The 26286-nt window shown below is 36.7% G+C and overlaps 1 protein-coding gene across 6 annotated transcripts in view; it reads left to right on the top strand.

The window, feature by feature from the left end:
* Uimc1 (ubiquitin interaction motif containing 1) overlaps positions 1 to 23338 on the top strand; it is a 139075-nt gene extending 115737 nt beyond the window's left edge. For all 6 annotated transcript variants that reach the window (XM_015488522.2, XM_048792064.1, XM_048792063.1 and 3 more), the window contains 5 exons: positions 15824 to 15902; positions 19375 to 19537; positions 21203 to 21266; positions 22294 to 22336; positions 22865 to 23338. In XM_015488522.2, coding sequence (XP_015344008.1) covers positions 15824 to 15902; positions 19375 to 19537; positions 21203 to 21266; positions 22294 to 22336; positions 22865 to 23075 — 560 coding nt within the window. In that variant the 3' untranslated portion in view covers positions 23076 to 23338. The remainder of the gene's footprint in view (positions 1 to 15823; positions 15903 to 19374; positions 19538 to 21202; positions 21267 to 22293; positions 22337 to 22864) is intronic.
* Positions 23339 to 26286: the final 2948 nt, after the last annotated feature.

The raw sequence follows: 26286 nt of genomic DNA, 5'->3' as shown, positions 1-26286 counted from the left end.
GGTTTCACTGAGTTGCCTAGTGCCTAGCCATTGCTGAGACTGGCTTTGAACTCGAGATCCTCCTGCCCTAGCCTCCTGAGTTGCTGAGATTTTAGGCATGTGCCACCATGCCTGCCTAATTTATTCTTTTTTAAAATAGTAAATATTTATTATGGCACGTTTTAGGGAAAATTTAGTTGGAAAAAAAAATTCACTCATGATCTAACTTTATACAAGTAACTATTACAGTTCAGTGTGTGTGTTAAGGTGCTATTCCAAAATCCAAATAAAACTCTGGGTCTTTTTGAAGAAAAGACAAAGGATTTATTCTGGCCAGGGCCAAGGAAGCAGAAAGCAGACAGTTCTGCAGCCCAAGACAAAGGGTACAGGTGAAGAATCAAACTTTAAGAACAACAACAACAAAAACAACCAAAAAACAAAAGAGGGAATAGGTAAGGCAAGTACAATCATAAGTCATAAAAAAGTGGAAAGTACCAAGTAACAGAACATTCTAAGAATTCACACTTCTTGTATATACTCAAAACAGCTTATATAAGTATATACTTAAAGTCATTGTAGTAAGGGTGCAAGTGAGTGAGGGTGTCAGCTTCTATGCAAGTGGGCTTATGAGATAAGGGGGGCAGCAATTTTCTGTGAGATGTCTGAGCAGAATGGAGTCAGTCTGACTTAACTTTCAAATCAGCCCATAATATGTGAATCCCTTTCTTACTTTTTGTTTTTCATTTTAACAATTAATAGATAGTATTTTGAACTTATCTTTTTAACAGTGTAATGAATCCCTATGAGCCATCTCCAACTTCAACAATTAGCATCATATGTGCAATCTCTTTTCATGTACACTCTCATCTCTCACCCCTAACCCAACTCTATTATTTTGAAGCTGTTTTCAAGCACATCATTTCCTCTATAAACACTTCAGTATGCCTTTTAAAAAGATAAGGATTATTTTAAAAATACAACCAGGGTTGTATTTTGTCATTATAATACTAGTACCATTGTCACACCAGTCAGAATCCTCCCTTCCCTAATAAGCTCATAATTTCTTTTAATGGTTGGTTCAAATCAGGATGCAAACAAGGTTCACATATTACATTTGGTTGATGTCTCTCATTAGTATCTTTCCTCACTTATTTCCACCCCCACCTTTTCCTTTATGCTTTATTTGTTAAAGGTACTGCCTTTTTGCTTTTTAGAAATACGTTCCTGTATTTTGTTGGTTGTATTCCTGTTTTACCTTTAACATGTTTGTCTGTTTTAGACACTATTTTTTGGAAACTACCAATTAAATTTGAGGCTTGATTAGATTCATTTTAATTTTGTTCTTTTTGACAAGAGAGCTTCATAGGTGTATTTTTGTTTGTTTGTTACCTCTTCATATAGCATTAGATTGAGAGGCATGACCTGTCTAGTTATCTTTCTTTATATGATTTTAAGATTGATCAGTGAAGTCAACCAAATCCATCCACTAGAAAGCTCCATACCAGCTTTGCTCATTGATGAAATTTATTATTTCATTGGGATTCTGCAATTATGTGAAAATATATATATTTTTTAATTTAAGAATGCTTTAAATTAGGGCTGGGGCTGTAGCTCAGTGGCAGAGCACTTGCCTAGCATGTGTGAGACACTGGGTTTGATCCTTAGAACCACATAAAAAATAAACAAATAAAGGCATGCTGTTCATCTACAACTACAATTTTTTTTAAAAGAATGCTTTAAGTTAAAAAATAATAAAGTGGTACATGTTCATTGAAAAATATGGCAATATAATTGGAAAGTATGAAGGTAAAAATAATCACACTAAAACCCAGCCTCTCTTCCCCAAAATTAATATTTTGATATATTCTCTTTCAATATATATTTTGTATTTTTACAAGTATTTAATTCTGCTTTTGAACATTAGGTTGTTTAAGTTTTTCATTGTTATAAATAGTGCTTTGACAAAACATCTTTGTCTTTAGTCTCATCTAAATTTGGATGACTGCCTCCTAGTAGATTCCTAACAATAATTCATGGGTCAGAAGATATGAATCATTTAAAAAATTTAGATATATATTGTCAAATACCCTAAGTAAACTTCCAGCTATTAAAGAAAAATATTGAGCTATAAATATAACATTTATAAATATTTATACATATAAATATGATACATATATGACTGTAGACTTTTACTTTTGTAACCTTAATAGGGTGGTGTGCTTCAAGGATTTTTCTTGGTATGGACTTTTCTTTTTTTCTTTGACGTGAGAGCATCACTAAGAATATTTTTTATGGATACTTTATTCTTTATGCAGAAAGATGTTTAGCAAACTGTGCTAACTCTTCAGTTGCAGGGGTTAAATATAGCATTACTGTACCTTAAGGTCAAGAACTCAACAATCAAGTGTCAACATACCTTATATACAATCAGACATATGATAAATTGTTGTATAAAGGTGTATTAAGAATTGTAATGCAAATAATAATAATAATAATAATAATAATAATAGAGCTCATGTATAATGGCATAATTTGGAGTGAACATACTTTATATACAGAGTTATGAAAAATGGTGTTGTGAATAGATAATTATGATTGTAATGCATTCCACTATTGTCATGTATGTAAGAAATTAAAAAAAAGTTTTGTTTTTTTTTTTTTTAAAAGCAAACACATCTCTAAATTTGAAAGGAAATTGCTAGTTACAACTTGTGTTAGGGATAAGAGGCCATGTGTGGCTTTTCTGCAGGAAAGAATGATATTTGGCAGTCTTAACGGACTTCAAATAATATTCCAGGGCATTTATTTACAGGCTTGAGGCCTCTGAGCCTTTATTTGCACATATATAAAATGGACACTGTGATGCCTACTTTTTAAGGGTTGTTGTAAGAATTTAGGTTTAGAAAGTACCAATGTAATCATATAGAATGTTTTTTTTTTTTTTTAAAACTTAGAAGCTATCTCTAGTAGAATAAGATTATTGAGTCTGGTACCTGAGAGAATAAGAATTCATTTATTGATTGGAATGAGGCACACTTAGGGCCGGCCTTTATGCTTTGAATTGGACTCTGGAGGCATTTTCATCTAAGTTATAAAAATATTCTGTTGCTCTTAATAAGAAAAAATACTACACCAAACTTCTGAATAAAACACTACCTTGTTAGATTGATTCATTAAGTATACATTTATATTAAGTGCCAATTTAATGCCAAGAACTGAATACGGAAGTAATTAAAGAGAGAGGATGCTGGGGGACATAAATAGGTAAAGTAGTAATTAGTAGGTTGTATGAGAGGTACTGTGGTAGATATGCACATAGGCAAAGTATATGGGTACAGATGCAGGTAGGTTAATAGTTTTTTACTCTAATTTGTTATGTATGACACAGAATGCATTATAGTTCATATTACACATATAGAGCACAATTTTCATGTCTGGTTGTATACAAAGTATATTCACACCATTTGTGTACTTCATACATGTACTTAGGGTAATGATGCCCATCTCATTCCACTGTCTTTCCTACCCCTATTCCCCCTCCCCTCCCCTCCTTCCCCTTTGCTTTTTCTAGCATTTGTCTAATCCACCCATTTTGAATCAGCATTCTTATATCAGAGAAAACATTCAGCATTTGGTTTCTTGGGATTGGCTAACTTCATGTGGCATTATATTCTCCGGCTCTATCAATTTACCTGCAAATACCATGATTTTATTCTCTTTTAATGCTGAATAGTGTTCAATTGTGTATATATATCACATTTTTCGTTATCCATTCATCAACTGAAGGGCATCTAGGTTGGTTCCACAGTTTAGCTATTGTGAATTGTGCTGCTAAAAACATTGATGTGGCTGTGTCCCTGTAGTATGCTGCTTTTAAGCCCTTTGGGTAGTCCGAGGAGTGGGATAGCTGGGTCAAATGGTGGTTCCATTCCCAGTTTTCTAAGAATCTCCATACTCCATTGGCTGCACCAATTCACAGTCCCACCAGCAATGTATGAGTGTGCCTTTCCCCCCACATCTTCGCCAACACTTATTGTTGTTTGTATTCCTAATAGCTGCCATTCTGACTGGAGTGAGATGAAATCTTAGAGCAGTTTTTTTTTTTTTTTTTTTTTTAATATTTTTTAGGGGGCTGGGGTTGTGGCTCAATGGTAAGAGCACTTGCCTAGCATGTGTGAGGCCTGGGTTCGATTCTCAACACCACATACAAATAAATGAATAAAATAAAGGTCCATAACATCTAAAAAATATTTAAAAAATATTTTTAGTTGTAGTTGGATACAATACTTTTATTTTATTTATTTATTTTTATGTAGTGCTGAGGATTGAACCCAGGGCCTCACATGTGCTAGGCAAGCGCTCGATACTGCTGAGCCACAACCCCACCTCAAATCTTAAAGTAGTTTTGATTTGCATTTCTCTAATTGCTAGAGATGTTGACATTTTTTCACATATTTGTTGATTGTATATCATCTTCTGAGAAGTGTCTGTTCAGTTCCTTGGCCCATTTATTGATTGGGTTATTTGTGGTTTTGGTGTTAAAATTTTGAGTTCTTTATATAAAGATTAGTGCTTTATTTGATGTGCGTGTGGTAAAAAATTGCTTCCTAAATGTAGGTTCTCTTTTCACCTCACTGATTGCTTCTTTTGCTGAGAAGAAACTTTTTCATTTGAATCCATCCCATTTATTGATTCTTGATTTTAGTTCTTGCACTATAGGAGTCTTATTAAGGAAGTTGGGTCCTAATCCAACATGATGGAGATTTGGGCCTACTTTTTCTTCTATTAGGCACAGTGTCTCTGGTTTAATTTCTAGGTCCTTGATCCACTTTTGAGTTTTGTGCATGGTGAGAGAGAGGAGTTTAATTTTATTTTGTTGCATATGGATTTCCAGTTTTCCCAGCACCATTTGTTGAAGAGGCTGTCTTTTCTCCAATGTATGTTTTTGGCGCCTTTGTCTAATATAAGATAACTGTAGGGCTGGGGCTGTAGCTCAGCAGCAGAGCACTTGCCTAGCAAGCGTGAGGCACTGGGCTTGATCCTCAGCACCATGTAAAAATAAACAAATAAAATAAAGGCATTCTATCCATTTACAACTACAAAAAAAAAAAAAGATAACTGTAGTTATGTGGGTTTGTCTCTGTGTCCTCTATTCTGTACCATTAGTTTACAAGTCTATTTTGGTGCTAATACAATGCTATTTTTGTTGCTCTGTAGTATAGTTTACAGTCTGGTATACAGATGCCACCTACTTCACTCTTCTTGCTAAGGATTGCTTTAGCTATTCTGGATCTCTTATTTTTCTAGATCAATTTCATGACTTCTCTTTCTATTTCTATGAGGAATGTCATTGGGATTTTAATTGGAATGCATTAAATCTATATAATGCTTTCAGTAGTATGATCATTTTGACAATATTTATTCTACGTATCCAAGAACAAGGTAGATCTTTCCATCTTCGAAGGTCTTCTTTAATTTCTTTCTTTAGCGTTTTGTAGTTTTTGTTGTAGAGGTCTTTTACCTCTTTCAGTGTTGATTCCCAGGTTTTTGTTTTTGAGGCTATTATAAATGGGGTAGTTTTCTTCATTTCCCTTTCAGAGGATTTGTAACTGATTTGTCACTGTCTCCATTTAGAATGATGTTGGCCTGGGGTTTAGCATAGACAGCTTTTACAATGTTGAGATATGTTCCTGTTCCCTAGTTTTTCTAGTGTTTTGAACATGAAGGGGTGCTGTATTTTGTCCAGTGCTTTTTCTGCATCTATTGAGATGATCATGATTCTTTTCTTTGAGTCTATTGATGTGATGAATTACATTTATTGATTTCCATATGTTGAACCAACCTTGCATCCCTGGGGTGAACCTCACTTGATCGTGGGGCACTATCTTTTTGATATGTTTCTGTATTTGATTTGCCAGAATTTTATTGAGAATTTTTGCATCTATGTTCGTTAGAGATTTTGGTCTGAAGTTTTCTTTCTTTGATGTTTCTTTGCCTGGTTTTGCAATCAGGGTGATACTGGCCTCATAGAATATGAGTTTGGAAGTGCTTACTCTTTCTACTTCACAAAATAACTTGAGGAGTATTGGTATTAGTTCTTCATTAAAGATCTTATAGAACTCAGCTGTGTATCCATCTGATCATGGGCTTTTCTTGGTTGGTAGGCTTCTGATGGCATCTTCTGTTTCATCGCTTGAAATTTATCTGTTTAAATTGTGTATATCATTCTGATTCAATTTGGGCAAATCATATGACTCTAGAAATTTTTTGATGCCTTCGATATTTTCTATTTTATTGGAGTACAAGTTTTCAAAATAATTTATAATTATCTTCTGTATTTCTGTAGTGTCTATTGTGATATTTCTTTTTCTATCATGTATGTTAGTAATTTGAGTTTTCTCTCTCCTTCTCTCTGTTAGCATGGCTAAGGGTTTGTCAATTTTATTTATTTTTTCAAAGAATCAACTTTTTGTTTTGTCAATTTTTTTGTTTCTTTTAATTTCATTGATTTCAGCTCTGATTTTAATTATTTCCTATCTTCTACTGATTTTGGTGTTGGTTTGTACTTCTTTTTCGAGGGCTTTTAGATGTGATATTAGGCATTTATTTTTTGACTTTTTCTTCTTTTAAAGAATGAACTCCATGCAATAAACTTTCCTCTTAGTATTGCCTTCATAGTGTCCCAGAGATTTCGATACATTGTATCTGTTTTCATTTACCTCTAAGAATTTTTTATTCTCCTCCTTGATGTCTTTTGCAACCCATTGTTCATTCAATAGCATATTATTTAGTCTCCAGGTGTTGGAGTAGCTCTTACTTTTAATTTTATCATTGTTTTCTAGTTTCATTCCATTATGATTTGATAGATTGCAGGGTAGTATCTCTACTTTTTTGTATTTGCTAAGAGTTGCTTTGTGGCATAATATATGGTCTGTTTTAGAGAAGGATCTATGTGCTGCTGAGGAGAATGTGTATTTGCTCATTGAAGGATGAAATATTCTGTATATGAGACTAGAAATCTAACTTTTTCTAAAATTTTATTTATTTTTTAAAAATACACGGCAACAGTGGAATGCATTACAATCCTTATTACACATATAGAGATAGAGCACATTTTTTCATATCTCTGTATGTAATAATTAAAAATATATATGTGAAATAAAGCTGTCCGATTTTGTAAAAGAAAGAAAGAAAGAACAGAAAGCTCTGGGGAAAAAAAGAAATATTCTATATATGTCAGTTAAGTCTGTTATTGATTGAGTTCTATAGTTTCTTTGTTCAGATTTTATTTGGAAGATCTGTCCAGTGGTGAAAGAGGTGTGTTAAAGTCACCCAGAATTATTGTGCTGTGGTTTATTTGACTCTTGAACTGGAGAAAGGTTTGTTTGATGAACGTAGATGCTCTGTGTTGGGGGCATATATACTTATAATTGTTATATCTTGTTGGTGTATGGTTCCCTTAAGCAGTATGTATCCCTTTAGCTTGAAGTCTATTTTATTTGATATGAGGATGGGAACCCCTGCTTGCTTCTGTAGTTGATGTGAATGGTATAATTTTTCCCAACCTTTCACCTTCAGTCTGTGGATGTCTTTTCCTATGAGATGAGTCTCTTAGAGGCAGCATATTGTTGGGTCTTTTTTTTTTTTTAATCCAATCTGCTAGTCTATGTCTTTTTTTTTTTTAATATTTATTTTTTAGGTGTAGATGGACACAACACAAGGCCTTTATTTTTATGTGGTGCTGAGGATCGAACCCAGGTCTCACCCGTGCTAGGCGAGCGCTCTACCGCTGAGCCACAATCCCAGCCCTAGTCTGTTGTCTTTAGATTGGTGAGTTTAGGCCATTGACATTCAGAGTTATTATTGAGACATGATTTGTATTCCCAGCCACTTTGCTCTTTTTTTTTTTTTTTTAATTTAACTTGACTTGGGTTTCTCCTTTGATTAGTTTTCCCTTAGTGTAATACCTCTCTGTGCTGATTTTCATCATTGTTTTTTATTTCCTCTTCATGGAATATTTTGCTGAGGATGTTTTGTAGTGTGAGCTTTCTAGTTTTAAATTCTTTTAACTTTTGTTTATCATTGGAGGTTTTTATTTCATCATCAAATCTAAAGCTTAATTTTGCTGGATATAAGATTCTTGGTTGGCATCCATTTTCTTTTCAGAGCTTGATATATATTGTTCCATGATTTCCTGGCTTTGAGGGTCTGAGTTGAAAAATCTGCTGAGATACAATTGAATTTGGTCTCTTCCTATATGTGATCTGATTCCTCTCTCTTGCAACCTTTAAGATTCTATCCTTATTCTGTATGCTAGGCATTTTCGTTATAATGTGCCTTGGTGTAGATCTGTTGTAATTTTGTACATTTGGTGTCTTGTAAGCCTCTTGTATTTGATTTTCCAATTCATTCTTCATGCTTGGGAAGTTTTCTGATATTATCTCATTGAAGAGATTGTGCATTCCTTTGGTTTGAAACTCTGTGACTTCCTCTATCCCAATAACTCTTAGATTTGGTCTTTTGATGCTATCCCATAATTCTTGGATGTTCTGTTCATGGTTTCTTACTATCTTTACTGTGTGGTCAACTTTATTTTCCAGATTGTATATTTTGTCTTCATTATCTGATGTTCTGTCTTCCAAGTGATCTCGTCTGTTGGTGATACTTTCTATTGAATTTTTTGATTTATTGTTTCCTTCATTTCAAGGATTTCTGATTATTTTTTTTCAGTCTATCTCTTTCTTGAAGTAATCTGTTGCTATCTATAGGCTCTCTTATCTCTTTGTTGGAGTGATCAATTTTTGCCTGTATTTGCTCATTTAAGTCATTCTTTAATTCACAGATCATTTTAATTATGAACATTCTGAACTCCTTCTCTGACATTTCATCAACTTTGCTGTCCATGGGTTTTGTTATTGTAGTATCCTAGTTTGTTTGGGGCACTTTTTTCCTTTGTTTTTGCATGTTGTCTATGTGTCTCTCTTTCTTGCAGCGTGGATCTGAGATATTATAGTTTCTACCCTATAATCTTGTAGTATCCATGCAGATTATCTGTACCTCACCTTGATGTTGGGCTTCCAGACCCTGCAGGTATCCCTCGTGGTATGCTACTACAATTAAAGGGGGTGGCAGCAATAGTGGAGGTATCTCGAGACAGTAGTGGATGCAATGCCTTTCAGAGATGGGACTGAAAGGGTGCTTAAAACCGTCTTTGGGATGCCTGCTCCAAGATATAGCTGCTTCTAGGCCCTGTCTGTTGTCGAAAGGTAGAGGCTACTGCATGGGGAAGGCTATAGCGATATCTGCAGTGTCCCAAGATGGAAGTGGGTTAGGCCTGGGCTTGTGTGTGTGAGGGGGGCACTCAGATCTACCCTGGGCTTGGGTCCAGCACAGGTCAGTGTAGGCAGATCTGGGCTGGGCCTGTGCTCCGACAGGGGTCTGCCGGTGGCAGGATGGACCTGCCTACCCTGGGCCTGGGTAGGCCCACCATGCAGGTGGGTCAAGTTAATAGTTTTGGTGGTAGAATGATGTGAAAGTTCTCACAAGTACTTTTTGTCATCAAAAAAATGTCATAGGGTTTGGTTTAATATTAGTTAAGGTAGGACAAAGGACAAACCATGTGATCATCTAAATGGATGCAAAAAAGGTATTTGACAAAATTCAACACATTTTCATGATAAAAAATACTCAACAAACTAGAAACAGACAAGAACTTCTTAACTTTATAGAGGGCATCTATGAAAAACCCACAGCTAACACCATACTTAATTGTGAAAGACTAAAAGCTTTCCCTAAGATCAGGAACAAGACAAAAATGTCCTCTCTTGCCACTTGTGTTCTTCATGGCACTGGAGATTCTAGCCAGGACAATTAGGAAAGAAATGAAATATAAGTCACTCAGATTTGGGGGGAGGAGCAGGGGATACTGGGGATTGAACTCAGGGACACTCAACCAATGAGCCACATCCCCAGCCCTTTTTTGTATTTTATTTAGAGACAGGATCTCATTGAGTTACTTAGCTCCTTGCTTTTGCTGAGGCTGGCTTTGAACTCTCGATCCTCCTGCCTCAATCTCCTGAGCCACTGAGATCACAGGTGTGCGCCACTGTAACTGGCTAAAGTCAATCAGATTTGAAAGGAAGAATTAAACTATTCTTTCAGATAACATCTGAAACCATTCAAGGCCTGAGAATTCAGATGATGAAGGTATGCCACAGAAAGCTTGGATTTCTTTGAATTGATTTCTATTGTTTTTAGTTGTAGATGGACACAATACCTTTATTTTATTTATTTATTTTTATGTGCTGCTGAGGATCAAACCCAGTACCTCACATAAGCTAGACATGTGCTCCACCACTGAGCTACAACCCCAGCCCTTGGATTTCTTATAGTGCCCTAGGTAAACAGATTTAAAGCAGACCAAATTAGTGCTGGATATCTCTTAAAGGAGAAGCACTATCTATTAGGACTTTCTGCAGTGCTAGAAATTCTCTATATCTTGGGGTGTCAAATATGGTAGCCACATGTGGCTATTGAGCATTTGAAATGTAGCGCATGGGACTAAGGAGTTCAATTCTAAATTATACTTAATTCTAATTAATATTTAAACTTAAGTAGCCACTAGTCTCAAAGTGGTTGATAGTTAATTCTTATAATAGCTTTCCTATGGGACTAGTCTCTTAGCGCCTGTGTTGTAGAGGGGCAGGTAGCCTTGAGGAAAACACCATGGTGCCCCTTCTGTCCTACAGCCTCTGTGCTAGGCGGAGGAAGGTGGTCTTTTGTTTTTTTCTTTTTCTTTTTAAATATTCATGACAGTAGAGTGTATTTTGACATATTATACATACATGAAAATAAGTTAGGTCCCATTCTTATGGTTGTACATGATATGGAGTTTCACTGGTTGTGTATTTATATATGAACATAGGAAAGTTATATCTGATTCATTCTACTGTCTTTCCTAATCCAGTCCCCGCCTCTCTTCCCTTTGTCTGATCCCGGAAACTTCTGTTCTTCCCTAGGAAGGGTGGGCTTAGCAAGAATATACACAGCTTTATGGCTTCCCATGGTTTTGAGGTTAAGGGAGAAAAACTGAGGAGACTTTAATCACTGTCATTCTGCCAGATAGATAGATATTTCTTTCTCTCTGTATATACAATTTCTATTCTCCTCATAGGAGCCATTTCCTTCACTATTTACAGTACTAGGGCATATGTTTTTATTTTTGATGGCTTATCTTCTTTGAATTTTGGGAACAAATGTGCTGATGTTTACATAGTATTGATAATCATTCCGTAATGCTTGAGCTATGTATTTGTCCATTTTGTTTGTATAAATTAGTATGAAAACCACTTAAGACTAAGACTTAAATGCTAGACAGCTAGTGGATGTTGGTTTTAAACATTGGCTTAAGTTTTTGGGTAAGGCTAAAATATAAATCTTGAAGAATAATGAAAATTCTATAAACAGATAATAACAAGTAATGTTTGCTTAGGGGTTTCTGTGGTCCAGATACTCTTACAACTTGGAGTATTTGGTATGATCCTTACCAAAACACATGAGAGTTTATGCTATTAAAATTTCATTTTTCAAAGCAAGGAAACTTGACATGAAGAGATTATGGAACTTGCCTAAGACCCCACAACTAGTAGAGGCCCAATTTGGACACCTTTCGAACTCCAAAGCCAGTAGACAGTACTGCTTCTTTGCATCTTAACAGTGCCAAGCTACAGTCCTAAATGCAATTCCTTAGGGCATTTCCTGTCCAGTAATAGAAACAGCTGTTAATGGCTATGTATTTATTTATAGGCAGCTCTCCGAGCTTTCAGTGATACCCACCCTCTTCTAACTTGTCCTGTGATTGTGTTCATACCCCTTTTAAAATATTGGCTCTGTCATCTCCCTTTAAGAGGCTCCTTTGAAGGGGCCAGAGTTCCCAAAGGAGAACTGTTCCTGTAAGGTCTGGTCAAGTCTACTCTGATCCTAATATTGAATAATAGAATTGCCATATAGTTCCCAGCCATCTGCCAAGTGTCTTCCCTCAAATTTTTTTCTACTATTTATCACTTTTTCTCCTCTTATCTTTTATCCTCTTCTTTCCCAGGAGATGCAGCCTTGTCTTGTAGAAGAATATATGCTTCCTACTAATTAGAATTGTTTTGCATTCCTTGTGCCATTTTTTGTTTTGTTTCTAGTTTTCTGACCCTGATCAGATTATTTGTTATTTCATTATCTATAAAAGAGATAATGATATATGCCTTGCATATATCATTATATATTATTGTTGTAAAGATTAAAAGTTATGTTTATGAAGTCCCTAGCACAGAATAGATCCTTGTAAAAGTGAGCTCTTTCTTCCCTAGAATCTGTTGATACAATGTAATTGAGCAAATATTTATTAGCATCTAATCTGTGTTAGACTCTGCTGAGGATACTGATCAGATTTATTAACAACACAACAAAAGTCCTCGGAGTCTCTGTATTCAGAAACTGCATGGTATAGAAGAGAGAAGGACATTATTTTTTTAGTATTTATTTTTTAGTTATAGGTGGACATAATATCTTGATTTTATTTTTATGTGGTGCTGAGGATCGAGCACTCTACCTCTGAGCCACAACCCCAGCCTGAAAGAAGGACAATATAAATGAATTAGAACAAAAATGTGCTCAGTTAATAGAGGTATATATAAAGTGCTGTAAGCAGTTAATTCTTTTTCCAGGCCTATCTGTGGAGAGATTTCCAAGTTTCTTTTTTTTGTTTGTTTGTTCTTAGAAAAATACATGGTAGTCAAGATGAGGGGACAAATAGAAAGAGGAGGAGGAAAAAAAAGGTTCAGTGGGCTGGGATTGTGGCTCAGCGGTAGAGCGCTCGCCTAGCACGGGAGGGACCCGGGTTCAATTCTCAGCACCACATAAAAATAAAGGCATTGTGTTGTGTCCCATCTACACCTAAAAAATAAATATTTTTTTAAAAAAAGGTTCAGTAATTGTTGATTGTTGATGCGCCAACCTTTTTTTTTTGGGGGGGGGGGTGCTAGCTGCATCCCCAAGCTTCCCAGCCAAACCCTGCCTTTTTTTTTTTTTTTTTTTAAAGCAGGGTCTCACCAAGTTGCTTAAGGCCCACTAGGTTTCTTGAGGCTGGCTCCAAACTTGTGATTCTCCTGCCTCAGCCTCCTGAATCTCTGGGACTATAGTCATGTGCCACCATGCCTGTCTGAGGTGTCAACCTTTGAGAACTGATTTTAGCAAGGCATTTGATGAATTTTTCATGAAGTTGCTTATGTGTGTGATGTTGTTTTACTATGCATACCTCTTTACACCTGTGTTACAATTATTTGAGTGCATGTGCTGTCTCCTTTAGTAAGCTACAAGTTCCTTAAAAGTAAGGACCCTGCCTCAAATTTTCTATATTTTCCCAAATTACTTGCACATTGATGATTCGCAATAAACATTTTCTTGATTTATCATTTAAAAGAAAGTTGGATTGGTAAAAAGACAGGCTTATCTGATAACGTGCCACAGTCCTTGGACATATTCTTTTTCCCTACTGATGGATAAAGATATAGAAATCATGCTTATTGTATATGCAAATGACACAAAGGTGGAAAAGAGAATATGACATCAAATGACAGTCAAAACTGCAAATGATCTCAACATAGCAGACTATTCAGTTGAAAAGAATAGGGACAAACATACACTACTGTGTTTAAGGGGATAAAAATACTCAGCAACTTCATTAGATATAGAATTAAGAGAACTATATTGATAACATTTAATTTGAAGATTATTTGGGAGGGTAGGGGATGGATTTTAATTGCCTTTAAGTTCAGTATACCAGGATTGTCAGTAAAGCCTAACAGTTAAGAGTCTTGACTATATTAGTATAATATGAATCCATATAGAATAGCTCATGGTTCTATTCTTCTTTTTATTGGTCAGGCTGTTGAGTGTTGGAGACAGTTTGAGAATGTCATACATGTAGAGAAAAACTGACAAATTGCAATCTGTCTAGAAGAACATAAGTAGGAAGTTAAAAGCTTGGATGTAGGAGTCAGGTCTGGTTTTACTGATTACCAGTTGTGAAAGTTTGACAAAGTCAACCATCTCACTTTGTTTCTATACCTTTAAAAAGGGATGAAGATAGCCAGGTGTGGTGGCTCACACCTGTAATTCCAGTGGCTGGGGAGGCTGAGGCAGAAGTATTGCAAGTTCGAGGCCAGCCTCAGCAACTCAGTGAGACCCTGTCTCAAAATAAAAAGGGCTGATGTTGTGGCTCAGTAGTAAAATGTCCCTCTGTGGTAAAGTGCCAGGGTTCAATCCCTAGCATAGCAACAACAACAACAAAAAGGGATGAAGATAATAATAACAATCTGGAGGGTCATACTAAAAATTAGCACTAATGGAGGCACTCAAAAGAGTCTGGAATCCGGGCTGGGGATGTGGCTCAAGCGGTAGCGCCCTTGCCTGGCATGCGTGGGGCGTTGGGTTCGATCCTCAGCCCCACAAAAATAAAGATGTTGTGACCACCGAAAACTAAAAAATAAATATAAAAAAAAAAAAGAGTCTGGAATCTAGGTCTTAATAGGGATTGGCCTAGTGAATGGATGTAGTCTCTCCTTTAAAAGAGGCTACATTTTAATGGGGAAGATAAGCAAGTAAATCCAAGATTATAATACGACTTGTTAGGTTGTATTATAATGCTGACTTATGGAAAAGGTGAATAAATTTATTCATATTCCCCAGTAAATGTAGGTTCCATTAGATTGCTATGTAGGAGTAGAATGAGTTTCCCTAGGAAGAAGTACATTCCCCTTACAGTCAAGACTAGACCATGTGATTACTTATGAGGGGTGTTTATAGAAAGTGAGTAGTAAGTTGGACTCAAAGGGTAGGCAAACTATGGCCAGCTGTGGGCCAAATCCAGCCAAATACCAGTTATAGTAAATAAAATTTGATTGACACAGCTCCACCCATTTGTTTATGCTTCCTGCTACAATGCAGAGTTGAATAGTTGTGATAGAGACCACATGGCCTGTTGAACCTAAAATATTTACCATCTGGACCCACAGAAGAAGTTTGACCCATGAACTAGATAAATAATTCACAATGTAAGTTATTTCATGAACTAGTAACCTTTATAAATTCTTCGTTATAGGGATTTCACATGTTAAAAGAAAGGAAGGCAGGGTTTGAGTGAACTGATCATTGTTTTTCTTGTTGTGGCAAAGAATTAAACTGCAAAACACTTAATTAAATAATTTACAAGGTTCCTTAAGGGTCTATGGTTTTATAAACATATCTTTTGATGTAACAAAATATTTGTACATCACCTGAGCTAAAACCATCTATACTCATTGGAAGTGGGATGTGGTCCAGGTACACTGGAAAGGACTGGTTGTATTAACTGTTCTAAGGGGCAGTTTCCTTGTTTATAAATGAAACATTTTGTAAAGATTGGAGATTATAGTAGGTACTCAGCTGTAGCTGTCATTACTGTATTTCATAGTATACCTCATTGAAGAGTGGTTGGGAATTGTGGCTGGGAAAGTGTAGATCCTTCCCTTGATTGCTTCAAGGTGGTGTAATACACAAAAACCTTTCTTGGAGTGAACTAGATCTCAGGTCCTCATGGGTTTAGCAAATAGTTAGGGGAATGTCTTGTGGCTGGTGGTTTTGGTACATGTTATGGGTGTTATTCTCAGTACTAGAAAGGTTGAGGCTTCCCAAATATTGCACTTCTTCCCCCAGACTAGATTATTAAACTTTGCTTCTTCCTATATATTTTATTTTTTATACTTAGAGTCTACTGCTAGCTAACATTTTTTTTTTTCCTTTTCTTGTGTGAAAGTGTTGACTCGGAGACAAAGAGAGGCCAAGAACAAGAGTGACAGCAGGACAACTGCACAGGCTTCCCTAGACATTGACAAGTAAGTAGGTGTGCTGCATTCACAGAGCTCTTATTTAACATGCCATTGCTTGAACCAAATAAAGAGACCAGTTCCTTACTCTGTATTTCTTTGGCTTGCCAATCACTTCATTGCTTGGATGCTTGGACTTTTTCTTATTTCTGTGTTATGTCAATATAAGTCATACCTGCATCCCCTTTCAGTACACTAAAAATGATCCTGCCACCCACTGCACTTCCACGTTGCTCTTAGGTTTCTGTTTTTTTTTAATTTGTAAATTGGTATTTGGTGGTTTGGGAAAGCAGCGAACATTTTGCTGTGTAATAGTACACAAGTTGAGTTGCAAAAGGTTGGGTAATATAGACTTCCTTGGGTTGTGGGTTGCAGTTTGACTAAAAAAAGTTCATTCTAAGGAATGGATCAGGTATATATAGGTGCTGCCTCCTGAAAACAAAGAGGTTATCAACACTACATTACCAGTGAGTCACTAGGCAGAAAATAAGCTTTTCAGGTTCTTTTTTTTTTTCTTTATTTTTAAAAACTAATACATAGGGGCTGAGGTTGTGGCTCAGTGGTAGAGTGTTCACCTAGCATGTGTGAGGCACTGGGTTTGATTCTCAGCACCACATAAAAATAAATAGAGGTATTCTGTCGATCTGCAACTAAAAAAAAATTTTTTTTTAAATAATAACACATGGGGCTGGGGATGTGGCTCAAGTGGTGGCGCGCTTGCCTGGCATGCGTGTGGCCCGGGTTCGATCCTCAGCACCACATACAAACAAAGATGTTGTGTCTGCCGAAAACTAAAAAAAAAAAAAAATATTAAAAAAATTCTCTCTCTCTCTCAAAAATAAATAACACATAAAAATTATACATATTAATGCTGTCCCATGTGTTTTGATACATGTATGTACTGTGTAGCGTGTGAGTCAAATCAAACATACCTATTTTCTCCAACAGTCACCATTCTTTTACAGTGAAAACATTGAACTAAAAGCAGTACTTTATCCATAGTCACCCTCCTGTGCAAAAGCACACCAGAATTTCCTATTCCTGTAACTAACTATAACTTAGTTTGACACTGATCAACCTCATCCCATCCCTGCCTCCTGTCCCAGTCTCTGGAAATCATTCTTCTGCTCTCAACATCTATGAGATCAGTGTTTTTATATTCCACATATGAGTGAGATTATGTACTACTTGTCTTTCTGTGCCTGTCTTATTTCACTTATGATGGTCTCTAGTTCCATCCATGGTGTCACAAAGGACATGGTTTCAATCTTTTTTTAATAGTTGAATAGTTTTTCATTTTCTTCATCCATTCATCCACTGAGGGATGCTTAGGTTGTTTCCATTTCCACAAAGGTGGGCATGCAGATGTCTTTCTGACATACTGATTTCACTGGCTTTGGATATATACCCAGGAGTGTATATAGTGTACATATATATGGATCATATAGTATTTCTATTTTTAATTTTTTGGGGAACCTCCATTCTGTTTTCCATAATAGCTTTATTAATTTACATTTCCACCAGCAGTGAGCAAGGATTCCTTTTTTTCCACAATCTTGCCAGCACTTGTTATCATTTGTCTTTTTGATAATAGCCATGGCTATTGGAGTGAGGTGCTACTGCATTGTGATTTTGATTTGCAGTTCCCTGATGATTAGTGATGTTGAGCATATTCTCATCTACTTGTTGGCTACTTGTGTGTTTTTGTTTGAGAAATGTCTATATAGGTTTATTCCCCATTTTTAATCAAGTTATGCAACTCTTTAATATTGAGGTTTTTGAGTTCCTTATGTATTCTTATTTTAAATAACTCCTTTTTACATGTATAGCTTATTTTCTCCCTTTCTATAGATTGTCTTCTTTGGTGATAGTTTCCTAGAAACTTTAATATTTAAAAAATAAAAATTTTAGACTCCAAATTTCAGAGCTGTGTTCCCTAATTCATTTGAGCAGAGTTGATCATTTCATCCTTTGGAATTCTATTTAGTAATATTCCTTTAGGATTGTATTGCAGTTTTTAAAAAAATTTCTGTGTCCCCAGCTGGTGTGAGTTGAAGGCAGATATTTGCTTTCATTTATGTTTATGTCCCTAACATCTAATAAAATGTGACTGCAACAGCAATAATATTAACTGTTTATTGGGCACCAAATATTATGTGCCAGTCATTGTTCTAGATGCTTTATTTATTTTGTAACTATATAATAGTGGAAAAGGTATAGTTGTTCTTTTTTAAATAAAGAAATGAAGAGAAAATATATGTAATTAATTGGTTAGGATCATGTGGCCAGAAATGGCAAAGCCTATCTGTCTCTAAAACTTCAACTCCTTCTTCAGTGCTGTATCTCTCATATATAGTAGATAATTGACAAATAAATGCTTAGTTATCAATTTATAAATGCAGTTTATTAATTTCAGTGTTTATATATCAATGCATTAATTGATAAATCCTGAAAGGGACACTGGTCTAGCTTTTCTTATAATGCAGAGATTTGTTTGCATTCTTCCAGATAATTAAGTACTTGTTTAAAGACTTCTGGAGAAATTCTTCCATAGAGCTAATATTTTACTGTAGTTACTGAATAGTAATGACTAGAGAGAGAAATTTAAGCATGTGCCAGAAAGTTTTCTTCAGCTTCTTAAGCTAAAATGATCTTATGAAGTTAGATGTATGTACGTTCTGGTAATTATGAGATATAAGACCTTGGGAAGAATGTTCTTTTCTAATAGTGCTGAAGAATTAATTGAGAAATATGTTTCAAGGGCCTTCCACAGGTATTGACTACAGAGAAATACTTAATGTATTGATTTTTTTCTTTGGCCCCAAATAATTCCGGTTTTAATGATATCCAATAAACATTACTTCAAGGGCATACTTTCCTCTCTCTTTCCAAACTATGTTGTTATAAAAAAAACAAGAATAACCATGTATATGAAATTATGCAAAAGCCTCTGGCAAGCCCACATGTTTTAGTAACTTCCTAGTTGATGTTACAGGTTGTAGAGTAAGGAAGTTAGCATATAGACAGACTAGATTTACTAATCAGATTGAGTTCATCAACCTGGTAAAGATGTTATCTTGATTTAATGCTCTTGGTACTCCCTTTTCTGTCAAAATTTTAACTTCTCTTTGGAAAAAAAAAAAAACGATTACACTTAATTTCAGAAGAGTTTGACAGAATATTTTATGTCGGTGGAGCAATCAGCATTGTTTGAGATAGTTAGAAGAGCTGATTTCATTACCATCCCACTGCTGCAACAGCAGGATACATAGAAATAGCCAGGGAAAATGCTAATCACTCAGTCCGTTTGATTGGCATGGGGTTAGTTTTATTGGTAATCCCGCTGAGCAAATCTGCATTGGTTGACGTATCTCCTCAGCAGAATAACTTCAAGATGTAAAAACACAATTTGAGACATCCAGGAGCCCAGAGGCAAATGCAAATCTTAAAACTTCTTTTTCTCTCTCTTCTGATTGGCTAGGGTTGAAAAGTGTTATCTTTGTAAATCCCTGGTCCCGTTTGGAGAGTATCAATATCATGTAGATTCCTGTCTCCAGCTTGCAAGGAGTAACCAAGGAAATGGACTTGAAGGAAGTGGTAGAGCATGTTCAACTGTGGAAGGGAAGTGGCTGAGGAACCCAAAGGTATGTGGGGAGTGTTTTGGGAAAACCTACCTAACCCTACTTAATTTTAAGAGGCCATAATAGTTCTTTTCTGGGCTTCCTGTTCCCTCTCCCCTTCCTTCCTGTTATCTTGAAATAGAATTTGTGCTTTTTTTAAATTACTTTTTAATTTAAAAGGTAATTTGGACTAGGGATATAGCTCAGTGATAGAGTGTTTGCCTAGCTTGCTCAAAACCCTAGATTCAATTCCTAGCACCACCACCAACAACAACAACAAAACCAAAACCAAAGTAATACATGTTCATTATAGAAAACAATGAAAGTTCAATAGAAGTATGAAAAACCAGGAGAAGTCATCACCCATAATTTGCTACTTGAAGATAGCAACTTTTTAAATATTTTGGCTTATTTTCTTCCATTCTTTATACACACACAAGATATATATATACTACATGTACATATACACTCTTTATATACACATCATACATAATATTTTATATATACACACACACACATGCATGCTATATATAAAAAATAGGTGTTATCTGGGCTAAGGCACATATATTTTAGACTCTTCCATATAGGATTATATATGCTTTATAATCCTATAGTATATAATAGTATAAATTTTTTAGGACTTATAAAAGCAATGTGTAAGGGCTGGGGGTGTGGCTCAAGCGGTAGCACGCTTGCCTGGCATGCGTGTGGCCCAGGTTCGATCCTCAGCACCACATACAAACAAAGATGTGTCTGCCGAAAACTAAAAAAAAAAATAAATATGAAAAAAATTCTCTCTCTCTTTCTCTCTCTCTCTCTCTTAAAAAAAACAAAAACAATGTGTAGTATAAACGTCTTTCTGGGTTTATTTTTAAACTACTTTTAACAATTACTGTTAATGTTTGTATCACACATGGTCACCTAACCATTGGACATTTAGTTGTTTTCATAGTCCTTTTGTATTATAAAGCATTTAAATATATTAGTCTGTCTTTGTACCACCAATTATTTCTTTAAATAGATTTCCTGAAATGAAACTATTGGGACAATAGTTCTAAACATATTTTGGGGGGGTATACTAGGGATTCAGCTCAGGGGGACTCAACCACTGAGCACATTCCCTAGCCCTATTTTGTATTTTATTTAGCAACAGGGTCTCACTGAGTTGCTTAGCACCTTGCTTTTGCTGAGGCTGGCTTTGAACTCACAATGAGGAAGCCATTCTCTGTCATGCAAGAAGAAGGGGATCTTTCTATGAATGGGTAATTTTTTGATGTGGTGATTTGAAATTATGGTTCATAGGTGAGAGCTTACTTATACCAAAGAGCCATTTTATTCTTTTGGTATTGCTACCTGTAGAAGCTACCTTGAAACTTATTTTCTATTTTAAATCTCCCCAAATCTATCATAGGTCTGAGGCAGGTGTTCTTTGATGTGATTTTAGTGGACTGATTTGGCTTGCTAATAGTATCCATTCTTGGATTATATTCTTGACATAGAGATGTATTCTGTGTATTAGAGTTTACTTTTTTTTCTTGTCTTCCCTCATTTACTAGAAAGCAAAAGACTTCCCTAGAGCTGTTTGCCACACCTCTTGTTTTCTGGAAAATAGGTGTGATCTGGACTAAGGCACATATATTTTAGACTGTTCCACGAAGTAACCCTTTCATCTGTTTCTCTCTGTCACAGGAAAAAGGCCACAATGAAGGGCGACTCCTCAGTCTCTTGGAACAGTCTGAGCATAAGACTGAAGGTGAGAATCCTAGGATTAGTTTTCTGAGTTTCTGTCTAAAGCCTTCCAGGGCCACTGTCAACTCCTAACTATATGTTGGGAGTTATGTGAGTGCATTTTTGGCCTGATCAGCTGACCTTTGAGACTCAGTCTAGGTCATCTCTCCCTAAGAAGATGAGGAGATAACTCATCTTATTCATGTGATTCATTTCAGGCTTTAAAAAGGCCTGATAGCAGACCTGGGAAACATGTTCAAATCATAGGGGAATGACACAATACCGGAGTAAGCTTTCTAAAGAAACTAGTGTGGAAAACTAGACATGCAGACATTACTGCCTCCTCTTGATGTTTTGTTCATCATTCATATATTACCTTTAGCTTAGCCTCCCAACTTATGCTTCTGGGGGATTGGAGGAAGTAGCTCCTTCTCTTTCTCTTTCTATTTTTTTTAGGGAGATTAGAATGTATTGGTCAAGAGTATTGCAGAATGTTAGTAATACCAACTTTATAGATTGTATTCTCTGGCATAAATAAGGCTCTTAATAAATGTTAGCTGCTATTATTACTGTTGTTGCTATTAGTCACTATTGTTCAAATTCATCAGATGTAGATGAAAGAGGAGCTTTTGCTTAAGCTTGGTAAGATTTGTAACCATGTAGTTCTAATAGTTCACTCCCACCAAGCTAATCTGTTGTGCCTTCTGATGACTATAAAAAAGGCAGCCTTTCCAAGCTCTACATCCTGCTGCCTCTAGATCACCAGGTTGTGAATCTCTGCAGGTGGCAGATTTCCCTTGGCAACTCCTTATTGCTCAAGTCCAGATTTGAAGTAGATTTATTCAGAGGTGGTTCATTGAAAAGTGTTCACCTTGATAATTCTGCCGCTGAGCCTGTTGGATACTAATGCTCACATTCCGTTGGTCTGAGGATTGGGGGTCTGAGCTACTTGAATAGGCCTGATGAAAAACAGTGCCTAGAATACAGGAAATACCAGATCGGTGACAAGTGTTATGATTACCAACATTATTACTTTTTCTTTCCTATCACAGATGCAGAGATAAAAACCAAGTCTTCAGAAATAGGAACCTTCAGGTGAGTTGAGGTATACACAGAAATGTAGCTGTCAGCAGTTCTGAAAAGTATAGGCCTGGTCCTGGATTTTGTGTGAGTGTGATAGTCAAACTGTTGAAAATATAAATCACTGTGGAAGTAGTATGATGCCTCTGTCTCTTTCTCTGTCTCTCTCTCTCAACTCTATAATAACTATACATCTGAGCTAAGAATGGCATGGATAGCTTCTTTCACTTATGGTATTAAAACAAATAGAGCAGAAGCTATGGTCCTACTTACCTGACTTCTCTATCCCCATCCAACCCTGATCCTTTGGACCTAGATTTCAGGCAGCTTGGGAATTTGAGTCTGAATCCTCATTCTTTCAATGCTTTTAGGTTATGTGATTCACCTAGTTCCTTATCTGTACAATGATAGTACTTAACTAGTTGGATTGTTACAAAGATTATGTGTACTACTATTGTATGTAAAAGCCCCTCATAAAGTGCATAGCACATATTTGGGGGCCAGTAGGTGTATATTGAACTTAAAATTTCCCCTTCCTTCTAGGTTGCCCTCACCAGGTGTGGAAGAGGCAGGCTGCAGCAGAGAGATGCAGAGTTCCCTCACACAGCTTGGCTTAAATGAGTCTCCTATCAAGTCTTTTGTTTCCATTTCAGAAGCCACAGATTGCTTAGTGGACTTCAAAAAGCAACTTACTGTCCGACCAGCTAGCCGGACACGGACCAAAGCAGGCAGAGGAAGAAGGAGAAAATCTTGAATTTCTAGAGTTCAAAGGTTGACAAACCATTAGTAATCAGGGTGGGCCATGTTCATAAGCCATAGTAACCCCCATTTCATTGTTTAGCAAATTTTGACTCTGCAGTTTTCACCACCAGCACCCACTCACTCAACATCTTGGTTTTTTGTTTTCTATGATCTATACAGACAGCTGTGTAAAGTATTCTGTTTTATAACAGTCTGTTTGAATTTACTTATAGTTAAAAGAAAGTTTAAATATATTTATCTATGTATGAAATCTTATTTCAATAGAGAAGAGTTTCCTTTTTTGGGGGGGTTTGGGTGAGGATATTTTAATTGTGGAGGTAATTGTCATAAATTATGTGTTTCTGAATGGATTTCATTAGTAATCTTTGACATCCCACTTACAATCACTTATAGAACAGTTCTGAATACTGTGTGGTTACTACCATTATTATTTCTGACACCAGAGTTATTCTGCTTTCCCTTTGATTCAGTGACCTGCCGCTTCTTCTTGTCCTCCCCCAGTTAATAATTCTCAGCCAAAAACTGGGCATGGTGGTGCGTGCCTGTAATCCAAAAGGCTTGGGAGCCTGAGGCAGGAGGATTATAAGTTCAAAGCCAGCCTCAGCAACTTAGTGAGGCCCTAAGCAATTTAGCAAGACCCTGTCTCAAAATTTTAAAAAAATAAAATAAAAAAGGGTTGGGGATATGGCTCAATGGTTATGTGCCCCTGAGTTTAATCCCCAGTACCCCCCACCCCAGCCGCCCTACAAAAAAAAATTCTTAGAGCATAGAATATTTGAGAGAAGTGCCCTGCCATTTTCCCTAGGATTTTTTAGGTATGCAGTCTGGTATTATTATTTTTATTTTTTCAAAATAGATTAACCAGTAGGGATGCCAGGCATAGTCATATGTTCAAAATAATAGTGGTTTTTCTTCCTGTCAAAGGTCATAGCAGCAATGTTATTCCACTAACATTACTGGAGTAGTGCATATTCTTCCATCACTTTGCCTGGGAGCTTCCACTGCAGAACAAAATATGGTCTGTCCTCAGTGTGTAAGCAGACTCCAAAATGAGAGGTTGTGAAATGGCAGAGGTAGCTACCTGAGGGAGATGAACAAACAGGTATCTTAAGAAAGCTAGCTTTGGCACCAGCTGCTTTGAAGATGGCTTGAGAGATTGTAGGAGGGAGCTGTTGGCCAGGAAGAGATCTTGGGTCGTGATAAATGGGCACACAATGCAGACTCTTCTAACTGATTTATTATATCCCAAGTTACCATTTCCTTTATTTTAATTAAAATGAGTTAGCCTGGGGAAGGTAGCTAGAATGTAAGAATCAGCACAGATGTTAAGGCACTGTATCCTGCTCTAGGGACATTTGCACACGAGCTCCTTCAGTTAGAAGGCAGGCTGCTCACTGCCTTCCATAGATGATGTCTTGTTGGATGGCACTGACATTGCAGCTATATCACATATGTAATAGCTATTTTTTTTTGAGCAGTTACCATAGACCAGGTAATGAATGGACCTTCATTACATTTAATCCTCATAGCAACCCTATGAAATAGGTATTATAACCCATTTTCAGATGAGGAAACAAAGGCTCAGAAGAACAAATAAAGCCACTCTTTGTTCATGTCAGTAAAACTGTGGTGCTGCTACTCTTCAGTTCTAAAGAAAATGCTTTATTTTAACTCTAGTATTGATTATTTTCCTTCTAAGGAAAAGTAGTTTATCAGTTAAGTCCCAACTGCTTAACCCTTGCTCATCATCTTTCTCATTAAATGGCACTTTATTAGAGGTAGAGCTCTATAAACAGGGGACCGTGTTTCTCTCTCTGCCTGAAGAAAAGGGAAAGAGCTGTTTCTCAAAGGTAAATTATTTAACTTAAATTTGAGCAGTTGCCATAGAACTTGGTTCAGTGGCACGATGGTATGGATCAGCCAGACCAGGAACCAAAGGCTTATTTATTAGTTAATGGAGAATGAAGGGAAGAATAATCACTGTCCCCCACCCCAAACACACCTCCCCCAGCTATCTTCAATAAGGGCTGCTGCTTTTTTTTTTTTTTTCCTTCCCTGTGCTATGGTCTTACAGGGGGAGTATTAGTGAAAAAGGTACAAGAGACAAAGTGGAAAGTGTGTCAAACCAAACCAAGTCTGCGCTCTGCTTCTGATACAAGTTACCCAGCCTTTCTGTACTTAGTTTTCTTTGCCCACAAAATAAGAAAAATTATGTTTACAGATTTCTTAAGGATTAATATAATGTATATAAAAGTTGTACCACAGTGTCTGTCACATAGAAGATGGGGAGTTAGTGGCAGCAGTTGTTACTAATTTGACATAAGTCTTGTGTGTCATAAGTGGTGTTGCAGTGAGGGGTGGAAGGACCAGAGAGAGATGGAGTGCAGATGCAAGGGGAGATATTTCAGAGGACTGAGCACTCACTCAGAGGATCTACTATAGCCCCATCAACCACCAGCCTGCCACAGAAAGCTTGGTTCCTGTACATTTGGAGCTCTCCTGGGGACCCTGGGTGGTTCTTCTGAAAGACAGGAAGCAGCTGTAATGCTGGTGTTGCCAACTCATGGAAAGGTGGGAAGCTTCATGAGCTTCACAAGCTATTGCCATAAATTGGGAGAAAGACAGAGATTGCTCTGTGTCAGGCATTGTAGCTGTGTTATTTCATCCTTACAACAGCCCTCCAAAAGATGTTGTGCCTGGCCCACTTCCCTTGGGCATTCACCCTTCTACTGCATTCCCACAGGGCCCTATTGGAAGTACCTATGATGCCCTGCCTGAGGACTTCTTTTGGCTTATGTTGGTACATGCTGGAAGTTCCAGGGGAGCAGTGCCCTGGGGTAGCTCTCAGCCAGTGAAAATGAAAGTTGAATGATAAATACCCCATCTTCTTTACCCCTCAGGTGGAATAAGGTGTATTCTACTCTTCTTTCTGTTGAATTGAGTGTCAGTAGCTCCCAGCAACGACTTAATTATGTACCCTTCTCTGTTGGCATCTTTCCCATGCTACCTTGCTTCCAACTCTCCTGTCAGGACCAGGACTAGGTAACAGTTTCATGTAAATGCAGGGTTAGAACTTGAGAGGATCTTGTTACATTTCTGCATCCTAGGCATTTCACTTGCATCACCCTAGTCCTGGCCCTGCTCTGGATCTTCCCAAATAAAGTTTTTGCCCTCAAGTTACATCCACTTCTCCGGGGGGGGGG

The sequence above is a fragment of the Marmota marmota genome, unplaced genomic scaffold (assembly GCF_001458135.2).
Source record: "Marmota marmota marmota unplaced genomic scaffold, marMar, whole genome shotgun sequence".
Taxonomy (NCBI): Eukaryota; Metazoa; Chordata; class Mammalia; order Rodentia; family Sciuridae; genus Marmota; species Marmota marmota.
This window is presented reverse-complemented; position numbering and strand designations above follow the sequence as displayed.